We start from the raw sequence: 16,727 nt of genomic DNA on the forward strand, positions 1-16,727 counted from the left end.
TCTTTGCTGCTGACCTTAGATTAACAATTCTGCTTCTTTGTTTTTTTATTGCTGAAGAGTGTTTCTTCTCCTGCGTTCTACTGTACAGACGTGAATTTACTTTTCATTCAGCCTGAGGTTTATTCATTACACTTTTTGGTGTGAAAGGGCTTTTACATTTGCTATAAATAGAACTTCTTATGTTAAAAACAATCAAGCCCTGCTTTTATTTAAAAAGTAACGGGAAAGTAACGCAAAAGTAATATAACGGATTACTTTCCATAAAAAGTAACTAAGTAACGTAATTAGTTACTTTTTTTAGGGAGTAACGCAGTGGATAGGAGAGTCCCTCCTCAGTCCTCACAGCTTGCGTCTTTGTGTTAAGTCCCCTCAGACTCTTCTACTCTCCGCACGTGAAGGTAGGGCTCGGTTTTACTACCGTACTTTTTATCGCGTGAGTTACTGTTGTGATCATTTTCGTGTGAAACCGCTATTTTCAAACTCCGATGGTCAAAAGTTGAACAAGGAGTGTTTTTTGTTTTTTTTGTATCAATGCGTCCAGTGTTTTCAAACACGTAGATTTAAGTGCCGCGCGCGCTGTGTTGTTTGATATGTAGCGTGCAAATTTAGCGCCAAATTATTCGCGACTTTTAGAAACATTCTTAGCGAAACATCCGGCGGCGATAGTTATAATGACCAAGTTCTCTCTAGTATTTGTAAATGTGTGTTGACTAGGTTTGAGAATGTGTCAAACGGAGTATTATTTTATTGAGTGTTGCTCACCACGTGTAGGGGGTACGTGATGTATATTGGCACGCGCCGTGAGTCATTCACAACTTAATACGCTGTATGCTTTTATTTTAATAACTTTGGGGTTGTGTGGTAGCTATGAATAAGTTCAGTGACATGTACATTGGTTGGTGACTTGAAATGGACAGAAGCAAGTGAACTGATGCTGTGATGTTTATTATGTAGCTTATGCTTGACACAGGTTTATCAAACGCGCGCGGGGGTTTTTTTGGGCGCAGAGTATTTTACGTGAAGTAGTACAGGATGACGTCAGACTCGCGTGGTTTACCATGTGCGCATTTTCTTGTCTCTTTTTTAAGAATAGGCTGGTGACTGCTGAGATCTGTAGCTCTTTGTGCTGGTTTCACCCCTAACATATTTGGACAGTTAGAGTACTAGTTAACCCAAAATGAATATAATGTCAATATAACGCCTAACCTGTAGAGTCTTCATACATTGATTAGTTCAAAGTGACTAGAAGCTTATCAACTCCAATGAGCACAAAAGCTCTATACAAGTAATAAACACAGCTCATGTGCTTTATCTCCAATATCATTCTCCATTTGGGGTATTTAAACTGTAGCTGAAGCATTCAATGAAGTGGCATTTGCTAATATATGATGCTAGAGATTTTTGCAAGACTTTTTAAGACCCATGAAAACAAAAGGACAGTTTTTGACTTTTAGTGGTTGTTTGAACATATATAATAGTTTACACTAAAGTCACTTTTCACTTTTTTTCTGAATCAAATGATAGCATATGCTTTTAGAGACGGTATTGTTTCTTATTTACTCAATAAAAGATTACTTTATTGATCTGGACACGTTTTCATACCAATGGGAAGGGTTAATTCTATGAAACGGAGTAGTTGAAAGAAATGAAAAGATAGTTTGGATCCAGATTAATTATGTTTACAATAATTAAATTGCCCAGTTTAAATCACTGTTTTGCTTTCTGTGGTGTTTAGTTTTCCACAAAGGTTGAATTTAAGTGTCATGATGCTGATGCATATGCTTGGGGCTTGGACGGTAGATGTACTTCTCATGCTCTTTAGATGAGATTCATGTGAGCTTTATTGTGGACAGAGATAGTGAGCTCTCGGTCAGTTCCAAAGCAGGCAAATGTTCCTAATGTAACTCATGTGGCATGCATAGCATGCAACTCTGACCGCATGCTCGTGTTAGGCGTAAAACTGCCAAGGAGGGTTTCATCAGTGGTATTGTGTGCAGCTGTCAACACAAAACCTGCATATTATTCTGCAAATACAGTCTGTAGATACAGAACTAGTACCTCTATTTTCAGAAGTCAACAAAATCAAAATGATGACCAATTGTTTGTTTTATTAAAATTGTTTATCAGAATGCATTAACTCAGAAATAACTTTCCTTTTCTTCTGACATCACAAAGGCAACTTGCAACCCTTTGCCTCCAACCAACTGGCTATACATTCTGGTATCTAACACCTAGTTTTCACAACCCAATGCCCTATCCTCATTTTTTCCCGCATTGAACTCATATGCGTGTCATATTAAGGCATTAAAAGGTGGTGTCAATGTTATTTGAAGTAGTTTAAAGCAAAACTAGGGTTGGGGATTTCAAGAGGTTGGAGTGGTTTTATAGAGTTCTGATTTTACAGGAAACATGCGGCATTAATAAGCTGACATATTGCACGGTTTATTTCAATCCAGTTTTTGCCTTTGGTAACATGGCAGAAAGTCAAACTCATGCTTTCATAAACGTTTCCTTGAGGATGAGAATAGAGGGCAAATTAAATGGCCTCACGCTCCAGCCAATTGTGAGTTTCTTACTCTCGAATGATATCCAGAGTAGAGAAAACAGGCCTGCCGCACAGTTGCCTCATAGCTCTTTAAAAATGAGTCACGGAAAATAAATGTAATCATGACCTGCTGTTCTTCTGTGACAACACTAAACCCATATTTGTTCATGAAATTGGGTATTGTTTGGCACAGGTGGGGTGGTTTTTACATAAAGGTTCTTTACTCGATCAGTGGTTACATGAAGAAACTTTAACATCCTTTGCATTGCACAAAAGGTTCTTAATAGGGCAGAGATATACCTATAAAGGAGATATGATATCTAGGGCTGAGATATGGGTGCAAAAAGTGCATTCTAACAGCTTCTTTAGATCAGTGCAATTCACATACTGCATTTTGCCCTGTGCAGCTGGGGTAAATTATGCAAGTGTTTCACACATTTTTATCTGAGAACTCAAGTTTATCAGTGGTTTCTGATTTAAGAGATGCTCCGTGACACTATGTTCCCACTGGAACTGAAACTCTTTCAGATGGGAAACTAGCCTAGTTGCTGAACCACATAAGCATTTCTTGGCAATAGTTTGCTGGAGTGAAACTGCCTACAGTCTAGGGTTGTGACAGTGAGGAAATTTTCCCACCGGTTAATCTACGTGTGACAACACCGGTAATACCGGTATCACCGTTGGGTTGGGGGTGGTGTGTTAGTTCGTTTGAGTTAAAATGAACGAATAAAAAATACACCATATATGCCTAATAAAATAACAAATTACTTGGGCTACACACAGTTTAAATAGGTATATAAAACAGAAAATCAGCAAACACTGTGGATCCAAATAAATAAGAAACACAGAATGTTTATTAGCAAAACTAATAAGAAAGCTTGGAGGCACGGCATACACCTTGATGTAAAATAAATAAAATACACAGTTTAAATAAAGTAATCCGCAAACACTGTGGAACCAAATAATGTTTAAAAAAAATTCCAGTCAATAGGCTTTTCAAAATCTAAGTGAGACACTTTTTTTTTTATGGATGGGCGCTTTTTATTTAACTTCTTTTGAACTGATGCATGCAACACCCGCTGAGTGGCATTAAACAGCTTGAAAGATCAAAGACCATTTTTAATATAACTCTGACTGGATTCGTCTGAAAGAAGAAAGTCATATACACCTAGGATGACTTGAGGGTGAGTCATTTATGGGCTAATTTTCATTTTTGGGTGAACTAACCCTATAACTGAATCTGCACCAGAATGATTGATTTCTTAATATAATTCCCACCCGTCTCCTTGTTCTTGTGCTGTGGATGGGCTGCTAGAGTTGGTTCGCAGGGCCTCTTGAACTGAAATCTGTCCTGAGCTTGTTCTTGGATGCACTGCTGATATTCTCAGGTTACAGACCCTCTCGCCAGGTCCGCTCAAGGCTCAACACCCCAACTGACAGACTATTTCAGGAGCCTGCAGCTTTGTTGTGAAACATGGAGCCCCTGAGGGAGCTTTTAGAAGCACAGTCCCAGGAAGCCGTGTCAGAGGACGGTCCGGGAAACTGGCCAGAGGTGTTTTTCAGGACGTGGGAGGTGTACCAAAACGGGTGATTGCAGGCTGCTGGGATTAATTTGTGGAGTGCGGCTGTGATAGTGTGCGCATTGGCTCGTGTAGAAATGGAAGGTTTAGATGACCTCTTTCAGATTTGGCGCATGAGCTGATCTGGAAGTGATTGTACACTGTAAATCAGCGATGTTATTTGCAAGGGTTTGGAAAAGTGTAATGGGACTGGTTGTTCGCAGATATACGGCTTTTAATGAATAAAGAGATGTCTTTTAAACATTATTGTGTATATGAATAAGAATGAAACAATTTGGATATTATTATGACTAACTATAAAGACATTTAAATAATTTATAAATGTATTTATAAAATATAAAAAGTATATATAAATGCATATACTCCTTCAAAATATTCATATAACATATGCTGTACTAACATTCAACTTTTTTCTTTAAACAATTGAATACTTTTAGTCCCTAATGATGCATCAAACTGACTAAAAGTGTCGATAAAGACATTGTTACAAAATATTTCTATTTCAATAAATGCTGCTCTTTTGAACTTTGTTCATTAAAAAATCCTGAAAAATGTATGACGGTTTCCGCAAAAATATTAAACACCACATTCACAACTGTTTGCATAATAAATGTTTCTTGAGCTGCATTAGAATGATTTCTGAAGGATCATGTGAAACTCAAGACTGGAGTTATCATACTGAAAATGCAGCTTTGCATCACAGGAATACATTACATTTGAATTTATAATACAGTAGAAAACATTTTAAATTGTAATAGTGTTTCATAATAATGCTGTTTTTACTATATTTTTTGTAGAATAAAGGCAACTTTAAAAAAAAAATGTTTTTCATAGAGATTCCTATCAAAAACATAAAAAAAATAATACAGACACCAAACTTTTGAATCTTAATAATATACACAGTCATTTTTAATTTTGCATACTTGCATTAATGGCATTTCTTTTTGTGTTTAGTGCACTTCATCAAACATTTGGTTGTGCCTTTTATGAAATCATAAACCCATTTGATATAAATGTAGTTCTGAGACCAGTGTGATCACATCAGGTTTTGTTGATATAGCCGTCCATTCCTGGAGTTCCACACAAGCTCTCATGCCTGCCGACCCTAGGGCAGAGAAGTCTGGTCAAGGTGGAAATGCTTCGTTCGCTTTCAGTCATTGTCAGCTAACCCACAGCATGTATTGCTTCCACTAAATTAATGATCTCCTGTTTAACTTTGAAGTGAAATATCCTCCTGAGACCCAGCTATGGAGTTTTTGCCTCTGTAGTGAATATTATATTTGAGTGAATTTCTCTGAGACCTCACATGTCACAGTTGTAAGTCTGGATGTCCTGTACAGAGCACATTCACGGCTTTTCAGAGATATCAAATGATTGGATGTTTCACCGTGACCACTCCCTCTCCTTGGTTTTTAAAAATGGCTGACATTAATTTAGAGATACAATTGTACATCCTTATGGAAATATGAGAATATTTTGTAATTATAATTTAAATCTGATTAATTTTCAAATTGTTTGTCATAAATCAACATCTCAGGAAAATGTTATGGGGTTTCAAATCAAAATATGACTTTATGAAACAGGACATGTTTATTATACATTTTGGGAGACAAAATAATTGAATAGGAAAACAAATTATATATCAATATTCTTTTGAAATATTAGATATTATGAAAATCTGGCCAATTACTGCTCCCATTATTACACTTCTTTTTTCAACATGCTGTCCCAACAGCACTTTAATATGCAAATTAGATGCAGTGTATAGATAACATTGTGCTTAATGGGAAAACCAGTTTATGGAATTTTTACACACACATTGCATAAAGCAAAATGGTATATCAAATAATTTTGTTATATATTTTATAACATCGTTGAGAAACATCCTTAAACAAAGTTAGTTATTAAAAAAAATCCTGAAACCTACAAATTGATTGGTGATTTAAAAAAAATTCCCATTGTTTTTGTCTTTTCATGTCTATACTTGTCATTTTATTTTTAGAAAAACTGAGTCCTGGTGTCCTATTCAGAGGACATAGCATAATTTATTAATAAAATATAATTTTTCAAAAAGGTTATTTTACCATTTTTTTCTTATGCTCTAAACAATGTAATGACATGAAAAATTCTAAATTCACTAAGCTTTTTATTCCTGGTTCTCAGGAGGATATAGAGTTTCTGCAGCTGAATGCATTATAGAGGGCATCTTGACTTGGTTTAAGTGGTGATCGGATTAATATTGTTGTCTTATGAAAGCATAAAGTGCCTGTATTGGTAAGAGATTTTTTTAGAAAGTAGTTTGGACATGCGATCACGAGTTAGGTCAATCCAACTCCAGTCAGATTCTCTCAGCGTGACTGAGATTTCCGATGGTTGTGTAACACAATTTGGTCAAATCACATCAATTGTGTAAATTGGTTGATTCAAAGGTCTTGTTCAGACAGGCTGATTCAGTCATGATGATGCATTGGAAATGCACATGGAAAAGAGGAGCTGTTATACTATTTGAAATAGAGAGAGAGAAATTTTATAGAGAAATTTTTCTATTTTCTGATGCAGCGAATTTCCAGAGAAGAAGAAAGCGCGTTTCTTTGAAAAATACTGATTATTGAACACAATTCTGGTAGCTGTGGAGAAAACCTATTTTTCATTATTTGTCATCATTTTTAAGAAATGATACAACACTATGAAATGCAACTTTGACGTTTCTTTCAAATGAATCTTCTCTCCATGAAGAATGTTTTAACATGCAATAAAACAGCATAAAAAATGGTTGATTACATGGCGTCCCATGTTTTGACCTCCTGTCAGCCAATAAATCTCTTCACTAAGAGGTCTGTTTTGTAGATCAAGACAGCTGTTTGAATGAAAAGTACTTCAGTGTACTCTGTGTGCAGAAAGATCAGGAAGTTTGTTTATGCGACTGCTGAAAGTATGCTTTTTGGAGGAGGACGATGCATCAGTTTCAAGCATGTCATCAATAAGGCATCCATCTTTGTTTATGCACCATAAACAACATCATTTAAGCAGATTAGTACATACAGAAAGCTTTATTATGGTCCATGAGATGGTAGAAACCGACATCACACTCTCTCATTATCGTCTTAGTTTATCTGAAACAAGTTGCTGAAGCACATCATTTAAGAGCAACAGAATCCATTTCCAAGACTTAAACTGTAAAAAGTGCCATACAAACACATTAAAAAATTTAATTCACAGCTATCGATATTAATGGAAATTCCAGCATGTAGAAACACTGAGGTTGGTCCGTCCTGGAGTTCATTAGTTTCTCATTCTCCGTTTATTTATATTCTCAAAGAATTGCAGGATTAATCGATATTTTGCCCTTTCTTGAGTGCAGAGGATTTTGTGAGGGTTGGAGATTTTTCTCAAATACAGACAATCTGTCACTTGAGCTCAGGAAATTAATTTTGTGTTGTTTTTTTTAACTATATGCCTCTAAGCAGAATATGTGATATATTCAAAATATTGTTTTAGAGATTTAGGCTAATTGGAAGCACATGGAAAAATGACACCGAAGTGAAAATTTAGATATTAAAGGGGTCATATGATGCTTTTTTTAAAGATCATTATTTGGTGTAACAGAATATGTTGACATGCTTTAATGTTCAAAAAACACATTATTTTTCAAATACTGTACATTATTGTAGGTCCTCTATGCCCCGCCTCTCTCAAACACTTAGTTTTCTACAAAGTCCCTCCTTCCGACAAGCGCAGTCTGCTCTGATTGGTCAGCTGACCCAGTGCATTGTGATTGGCCGAACACCACAAGCACTCGTTGGAAATTTAACGCCCCTTACCATAATCACGAGCTTCATCTCTCAAAATAAATGTAAAGACAGTAAATAATGTCATTAGTTTTACCATCAGTTCAAGCCTGAAAGGGGAACAGAGTCGCGTGACAGACACAGTGATGAAGCTGGTATGTGTGTACAGTACACAAGCCACGGTTAAGACAGCTGACTCCGCGCTCTCTCTCTCTCACTCACTCACTCACACACACACACGATGCACAAAACTCCGCATTTGAACAGTCAATAGCAAATACTTAAACTAATAACAAAACAGTAGCTGATTCAGAAGCGCCAGATTGTCATAGCAAAGTCAGAATGACCTCCTCTCCTAGGTTCACGAAACGGTCGTCCATAAAATGCATTGCTGTTCTGTTGTAAGTAATCTTAAAGATTCCTAAATGCATCTACTTCTGGAAGGCCAAATAAAGTGCTTTTGCTTTCGCCTAGAAACACACAGCGTCTCCCTGACATGCTGCTTCAACACTATCTGCGGTTACTGAAACCACGCCTTCTTTCTTTGCGTGAACATTTGGGTGCATTATGCAAATATTTCCACATAGTAAGGTAGATATGTGGGGGCGTGTTAGAATGAGCCGTTTTAGGGGGGCGTGGCAGAGTCTTAACTTTGATAAAGAATATCTCTTTGGTTTTGAGACTTTAGTCTTTGCAACTTCAGGGATCTTATCTATGCACAATCAGCTTGTAACACTCCAAAGAGAAAGAAAAACTTGAAAATCGCATCATATGACCCCTTTAAGGTTTGTTTGTGTTGGTGCTGCCAGAATATCCATTAACAGAATCATATTTTTAAACGAAATGGTAAGTATTTGGATATTTAGTCCTTCTTAAAAATGTCTAAATATCATTAGTATATCAAAGCAGTGGCTTTGATTTTAAAGAAACACAGCACAAGCATACTTTTCAAGCTGAACATTTCACTAAAATGTGTTTATTGGGGTTGAAATGACGAAACAATAGATCATCTGTGGCGTTGTGCTTCATTATCACTGAATGAAGGCTGTCTCCATGTGATTTCAGATTTGATGCCAGATTCTGAATCAGTGACAGATCCGTCAGACAGACACAATGACAGCCGCCAACGCTCCGCGAGACAGGTAAATGTTTGAGCGCAACTTTCTCGTATGAAACAAATGATCAATAATGAAACCGCATGTGAATAATGTGACATGTCTTCTAGGTATAATGCTGTGTGGATCATATTCTTCCTTCTGGGCCTGGGAACTCTGCTACCATGGAATTTCTTCATGACTGCTACCATGGTAACAATCAGCTCGTTGAAACCACTGTTAATGACAAACTTCAATGGCACATTGTGAACTCTATTGGATTCGGAGTACCCATCCTCCCCAAAGGGTTTTGACAATATACAATGAATATTGCTTTTAAAGCAGCACTATGTAAGTTTTGACGCTCTAGCGTTTAATAAACAGAACTGCACATATCCCGTGGAAGAACATTCCAACCGGAGCTACTTCTCTAAGTTTATGTCTCTGGCGATTCACGCAGGTATGTGTTACTCCGCAGCGGTGATGACCCGACCAGGCTACAATAGTCCAAATATAAGTACTTATTATAAGTGTACCGGAGTGATTCGGAATAAGACAAAAACGCGGTTTGGAAGATGAATTCATGATGCACTCGCTCATTATATACATTTTGCAAATCTTGAACACAGAAAAAGTTACATAGTGCTGCTTTAATGCATCTTTTATGCAGGTAAATATAGCTTTTTATTGCTCTATATTGTTATATTAGCATACAAAATGATTAAATGTCAATCTTATGTTTATTTAGTAAAGACCAGGATCAGTAGCAGAAAAAAGAACACAATTTACTGAATTTTTATCATCATTTACTCACCTGCATGTCTTTCTCAACCCATAAGACTTTGTATAATCTTTGAAACACAAGTTGAGATATTTTTAATGAAACATGAGAGATGTCCCCAAAACGTAGAAACCGAAACCGGTTATAAAGTTGTAGTAAAATGAATCCATATGAGTTCTGCAGTTTAATATGATCGCTTTATATGATTGGTTTTTGGTTAATTGGACTTTTAATGGAGGGACAGAAACCTCACAGGTTTCATTAAAAATATCTTAAGCTGAGTTTTGAAGATTTATAGAATTTTTTTCATGGTTCATTTAATGATTGTTGTATTCAGAATGTCTGAAGAAAGACTTTAAGCTAGCTTGACATTAAAGCACATTAATATGCTATAAAATATTGTGATATGAACTACAATTCTGCAGTTTTTATTTTTTTATTATTTTTTTTAAACTATGCATTTTGTAAGCGCATCAACCTGTGAATTGAGTGTACTTTACAAAAATGACTGTTTGGTTCAGATTATGTTTCATATTAGCCAAAAACATAAAAATGCACCTGTAACATTTTTCTTTTATAAATGCAAATTCGATTCTATGATGTTTAAAGTAATATGAAGGGCCGCACAAGTCATAATTTGGAATTGAGAATATGATTAACACTTAATACTCTTCCATTAACACTTAATATGGCTTAATGCATAAGACAGTGACATTAAAAGACCAGATTTGATATACAGTTTATTAATAAAATGTACTATATATATCTATGTGTATGCAGTGCTTTCCTCACATACCACAAAATGCTTTGTGGCATAACGGACTAAGATGATAAAGACCAAACTCAATATAGACTACTCCTCATTATTAAAACAACAGTTTGTATTAAAATAAACAACTGGGACAGTAGAAAATGTTCTTAACATTGAGCCCTGTCAACACTATCCAAATCAGTATCATAACTTTTACAAAGATCTCTAGAACGAGTAGGTTACGGAATGCAATAAAAAAAAAAAAAAAATGTAAAACCGTACTTGGACAAGAAAACAGGATGACTTTGAATAGCATAATAGTATAGTTGTGTTAGGATGAGCTGAGCAAGTCTTACATATGCATTTCCTGTTTTAATAGTGACTTCCTGCTTAAAAAGGAAGCAATGGATAGCAAAATAAAAAAGAGACATGCATATGACTGTGAAATATGTGACAGTGACAATATATGTATGCGAGTTAGAATATAAGTATTTAAGAATAAAGAATACATGTGTGTGGGAATGTAAATACATTTGTGTGAAAGTCCGAATACATGTATATGTTGAAAAGTAAAGTGTAAATATGTAAGCAGAAACATATATGTATGTGAAAGTAGAAATATATGTATGTGAAAGAAGAATGTAAGCGTGTGAGAGCGACAGAGTGAATTATGGCTTGTACGGAATGGAATTATGGAATGAATTATGGCTTGCATAAAGTAACATAAATTTACAAAGTGTACCGCTCAAGCTCTCATTGTCGTCTTATTGTTCTGCAGTACTTTACCAGCCGTCTGAAAAACGGAGAACACAATCTGACAGCCAATGCGACGGTGGCAATAGACGATCGTAACGTCCTCGAGTCAAAGTTCAACAACGTGATGACGCTGTGTGCCATGGTACCGCTGCTGATTTTCACCTGCCTCAACTCCTTCATTCATCAGAGGTGAGACCAACCCGCTGCATTTCATATTATATAGATTAAAGCCCCCACATAATTAATATTCATTTAAAAGATTCAATATGGCTTTATTAAACACCCGACTGGACATTGAAGCTCATTGAAATTCTGTTCTGGCTGATATTAAGACTCTTTGAAAATGTGATGGCTCAATTAAAACCTGATTACAAAAGCTAAATCTTGTTCAATGATTGAGAAAGACTAGAAGCAATTATTATAATTTTTTTATAATGTTTTATAAAAATTCTAATGATAACAAATCTATAATTAATTATATTTATTTAAATTATAAATGTATTTATTCTAGTTATTTTACATACCTTTTTAAATGTAATTAATTGTAATTGTATACATGATATATATTTATATTATATATTGTATAAGTACAGGTGCATCTCAATAAATTAGGCTTTCATATGATGTATCAAACTCGTTTTATAAAAAATGTTTTATATATATATATATATATATGTGTGTGTGTGTATATATATTTGTATATACATCTTTATATTTAAAGAAAATTATATATAGTTACTTTAATATAATTCCTATCACAGCAAATTCAATATTGTGTTTATGGCAAACAGGCTTGAGATTAATTGCAAATAAATCTGTTTGCAATCCACATAAATTCTGCCTCTAAACAATACTGCCTCGTATATAAATCTATTTCTGATGATCTTAAAAACCCTTTGATCGAAAGGCTTCAGCTTTAAAAGCTTAAAATTAGTTTTGTAGAAAAATATAAATTGTCTACTTTCTTTATAAAACTACGGTTTAATTGATGAGTTGGAGTAGAGGTCTACACGGGTCCAAAAATGTACTACCCGGAACCGACGGGGACCGTCAATTATTTGAAAGATGGACCCAAACCCGGCCGGGAAGACACGGACCCGACTGGACCCGATCGGCACATATTCCACAGCAAATTGCTATTAACAAGTTGCGAAAATTAAACTTTTTGTCTTACCTAATGTAAGAAGCCTTCTCCCTTGTACCTGACTGTGATGCACACAATCCTCCCGGCCAAGAAAGTTCCATCCGTGTTATTCCTCTCTTGCCAATTGAAATGCGTAATCCACTCATTATTCCAGTTTCAAAAGTCCACTTGCTGTCACGATGACGTATGACAAATGCGACTTTGCAGTTTTGCATTTTTTTGTATCTCGAGTCAACTTGCATAATAATTTAGACTGTTTGCCCATTTGGATTATAATAACGATTGCTCGTCCAGTGCCATGGCTGCTGACGTTAGCTTTACTTATTTGCTATAATCTCTGTGCTCTCTGAGCCGAGTCTGAGCAAAAACGTTAGATACAACAACAAGATACAAAAAAAGAATCAATAATAACTCTCATCACTCATGAAGGTATCCATTATCACCGTGCGTGTGCATTAACTCCGCCCACCCTGCTTCTGAATAACGGCGCTCGTCGCTTTTTTTTTCCACCTTATTTCAAGTTACCGATTTTACAAGTTGAAAGTTACAAAGCAACACACGCACAGCGCTGACTGACTCTGATAACGGCCGGGTGTTCTCCGAGTCCGATCGACTCGGGTGTTACACACAATGTTAAATAGACCCGGGACCCGACCCGGACCCGGCTGACCATTTAGTCGGGTCCCGGGTCCTCGGGTCTCAGGTCCTCCGTGTAGACCTCTAAGTTGGCGCAAATAGTGCAAGAAGCACATCCCTCACGACTCACTCCCATCTTCCATTGTGTTATTTAACAACTTTGTTGACTTGACCGTTTTTCTAAAATGTGGAAAATGAGCTGTAATAAAAATGCTGAGGTATTGTGTAACTTGGCATGGATCTCCTCATTAGCTGCTGTCTGAACAGTATCTCTGGAGAGCTGATCTTGTGTTGTTCTTCCCAGGATTCCTCAGAAGCTGAGGATCTCAGGCAGTCTGTCTGTCATTTTAGTGGTGTTTCTCATCACAGCCATGCTGGTGAAGGTGGAGATGGAGCCCCTGCCGTTCTTTACGTTTACTATGATCAAAATCATCTGCATCAACTGTGAGTATCATCATCATCATCTGCAGTGTGTCTATGCCAGGCCTCTTGACCTCAGTGTCGTGGTCTTCTCTGTAGTTTTTCTCTCCTCTGGGTCGGGTCACAAGGTTTGGTTTGTGTTTGGAGTTCATAATGAGTAAAAGATGGCTCGAGTTCACACACATCCTTTGATGCTGATATTAATACACAGCATGTTTGGAGAATCAAGCTGGGGAAGGTCCTACTTGAAAGAGGGGATCGTACAGCAGTGAACTCTCAGAAATGTGTTATCAAGACCTTTACGTGTTTCTCTGTGCATTTATCTCTAATGTTAACCATCGTTTTCTGCTTCGCTGTCTCTTTCTGCAGCGTTCGGGGCGATTCTGCAAGGGAGTCTGTTTGGTTTGGCTGGGATGCTCCCAGCGTCCTACACCACCCCCATCATGAGCGGACAAGGCCTGGCAGGGACGTTTGCAGCCTTATCCATGATCTGTGCACTCGCCTGTATGTGTTCATCTTTTGCCATTCTCTTTATTTTCTTCTTTTCCAAATCGGAGGAACCGGAATGTGGAAAATTCCAAACCAGAGTTGTTATTGTTAGCTACAACTAATAAAGATAGCTTCGTCAATTGAAAAAAGCTGAAATGAAATCAAATGAAATTAAAGCTAAATAGAAATATTAAAAAAAGCTATAAATAATACAAATGACAAACGCACAACAATTTTACTGAAACACAAAAAAATTCTAATATTAATAAATATTATAATAGGGTATAAATAATACTTAACACTAGACCAAACTGATTCAAAGTAGATGTTTAAAGCTGAAATAAAAATAACAATTAATATAAGATAAAAAACTTAAACTGAAAAAAAGTCGAGAGATCTTGCCTTGACAGCTAACTTAAAATAAGTTGAAGCACTAAAATTAAAATTGAAAAGAAAAAAAAAGCTAAATAGAAATGTTCTTTATAAAACTAATATAAAGGACAAACACGCATAACAATTTTACTGAAACACAAAAAAATTCTAATATTAATAAATATTATAATAGGGTATAAATAATACTTAACACTAGACCAAACTGATTCAAAGTAGATGTTTAAAGCTGAAATAAAAATAACAATTAATATAAGATAAAAAACTTAAACTGAAAAAAAGTCGAGAGATCTTGCCTTGACAGCTAACTTAAAATAAGTTGAAGCACTAAAATTAAAATTGAAAAGAAAAAAAAAGCTAAATAGAAATGTTCTTTATAAAACTAATATAAAGGACAAACACGCATAACAATTTTACTGAAAGTAATAAAAAAATATTAATAAATACTATAGGTTATAAATAATGCTAAAATAACACTGAACCAAAAGATTCAAATATGTTTAAAGCTGAAATTAAAAATAATCTTTTTTTTTTTTTTTTATCTCGTCTTGTCTTGAACATGAACCTAAATGAAAATTATTGAAGCACTAAAATTAAAATTGAAAAGAAAAAAAAAGCTAAATAGAAATGTTCTTTATAAAACTAATATAAAGGACAAACACGCATAACAATTTTACTGAAAGTAATAAAAAAATATTAATAAATACTATAGCTTATAAATAATGCTAAAATAACACTGAACCAAAAGATTCAAATATGTTTAAAGCTGAAATTAAAAATAATCTTTTTTTTTATTTTTTTTATCTCGTCTTGTCTTGAACATGAACCTAAATGAAAATTGGAAATATTACCTTGGGAACTACATGAAATAAAATAAGCTGAAATTTAAGTACTAAAGCTGAAATAAGCAAAATAATTTTTTTTAACTAAAACTAATAAAACGTACAAATGCACATCAAATGACTAACGTTAAAATGGAAACTGAAAATGAAAAATATTAATACAGTAATAGTATATAAACACTGAAATTGCGCTGACTGGACAAATTCAAAGTAAATTCAAACACGTAGTTGATAAGTGATAATGTGTTTATGTCACGAAAACATTTCTACATTGACTTCCATGAGTACTTCTAAATTGCTAAATCTGTGTTTTGAAGCCACAGAAATGACTGTTTAGTTGCAGGTGTTCTTGTCTTTTCCAGCGGGTTCAGCGTTACAGGACAGTGCGTTCGGTTACTTCATCACTGCCTGTGTGGTTATTCTCCTGGCCATCATTTCTTACTTCACTCTGCCTAAAAGGGTATGATGTAAACTCACATCTGCGTTTCATTTCCACTAATCAATGCTGAGAATTATGTTGTGATGTCTACATGTTACAAACTAAAAGTATTTGTTCTGCAGGAGTTTTTCCGGTATTATTCTGAGAGCAATGGCTCCAGATCCAGCTCTGATGAGGAAAACAAGATGGATTTGCTGAAGCCAGGTAATGTCCAGCGTTTATCAAAAATGTTTCTCTAAACATCCGATGTCATCTAATGCTGATCAAACACTCGTGAATAAATATATGAGAGCACTGGAATAAAAAACACAGTTAGCAATGCATCCAACCTTGTAGACAGGTTAGGTTTCACACTGAATGGCTGCTTTTCATTTGATTTCATATCACACAAGCTAACAGAGAAAACATGCAGAAGTTCTAATATTGCAAAGTTTGTGAATACAGTATAAATCAGGTCATAGAGATGGTGCCTTCTGAAGGTTACCAATCCTCAAGAAACTGAATTGATATTCAGACAACATAGACATATCTCGTCAAAATTGAGATTTAATTGTGCTTCAGATGATTTTATTTGACCTCCTAAATATTGTAACGTAGGAACACTAGTGCATCTAAAAACCTAATCCTAGTCCTAAATGAGTTAAAATGTATATTTTATATATTATGAGTTAAATGTCAATTTATATAATTTTTACAATTGTTTTTATTTTAATTTGATTGTATTTCATAATTATTTAAATTTACAATTGTGTAATTATAAAAAACACTTTTTTTATGTATCTGGATCAACTAGCCAAGTAGACTAATATAAATGTTTCTTCATAACCATGCTGAAAATAAATCAATTATGTTAGCTGATGCTAACTGTCTAGCTAACGAGCTTGCTGGTGCTAAATTGAGGTAATTAAAAAAAAATAAAGTCCAAATATTTTTATTCAGCCACCTAGATGGATTCCATCTGAGGGAAAAAGAAAGGATGTGATGTTCAGAACATGGTAACTACAGTAATTATCAAAGTGGGAAGTGATGCCCTCTGGGGGCATTTGGCCAGGGGTGTTTTTACACCACAGAC

At 35.2% G+C, this 16,727-nt stretch overlaps 1 protein-coding gene across 1 annotated transcript in view; it reads left to right on the plus strand.

The window, feature by feature from the left end:
• Positions 1 to 318: 318 nt before the first annotated feature.
• Positions 319 to 16,727, plus strand: part of LOC107597677 (equilibrative nucleoside transporter 1-like) — a 19,845-nt gene continuing 3,436 nt past the window's right edge. The window contains exons 1-8 of the mRNA XM_016288841.1: positions 319 to 398; positions 8,979 to 9,055; positions 9,139 to 9,220; positions 11,318 to 11,484; positions 13,380 to 13,519; positions 13,865 to 13,999; positions 15,579 to 15,676; positions 15,778 to 15,871. Of these exons, the coding sequence (XP_016144327.1) occupies positions 9,027 to 9,055; positions 9,139 to 9,220; positions 11,318 to 11,484; positions 13,380 to 13,519; positions 13,865 to 13,999; positions 15,579 to 15,676; positions 15,778 to 15,871 (745 nt within the window). The 5' untranslated portion in view covers positions 319 to 398; positions 8,979 to 9,026. The remainder of the gene's footprint in view (positions 399 to 8,978; positions 9,056 to 9,138; positions 9,221 to 11,317; positions 11,485 to 13,379; positions 13,520 to 13,864; positions 14,000 to 15,578; positions 15,677 to 15,777; positions 15,872 to 16,727) is intronic.

The sequence above is a fragment of the Sinocyclocheilus grahami genome, unplaced genomic scaffold, assembly GCF_001515645.1.
Source record: "Sinocyclocheilus grahami isolate Dianchi unplaced genomic scaffold, SAMN03320097.WGS_v1.1 scaffold234.1, whole genome shotgun sequence".
Lineage (NCBI taxonomy): Eukaryota > Metazoa > Chordata > Actinopteri > Cypriniformes > Cyprinidae > Sinocyclocheilus > Sinocyclocheilus grahami.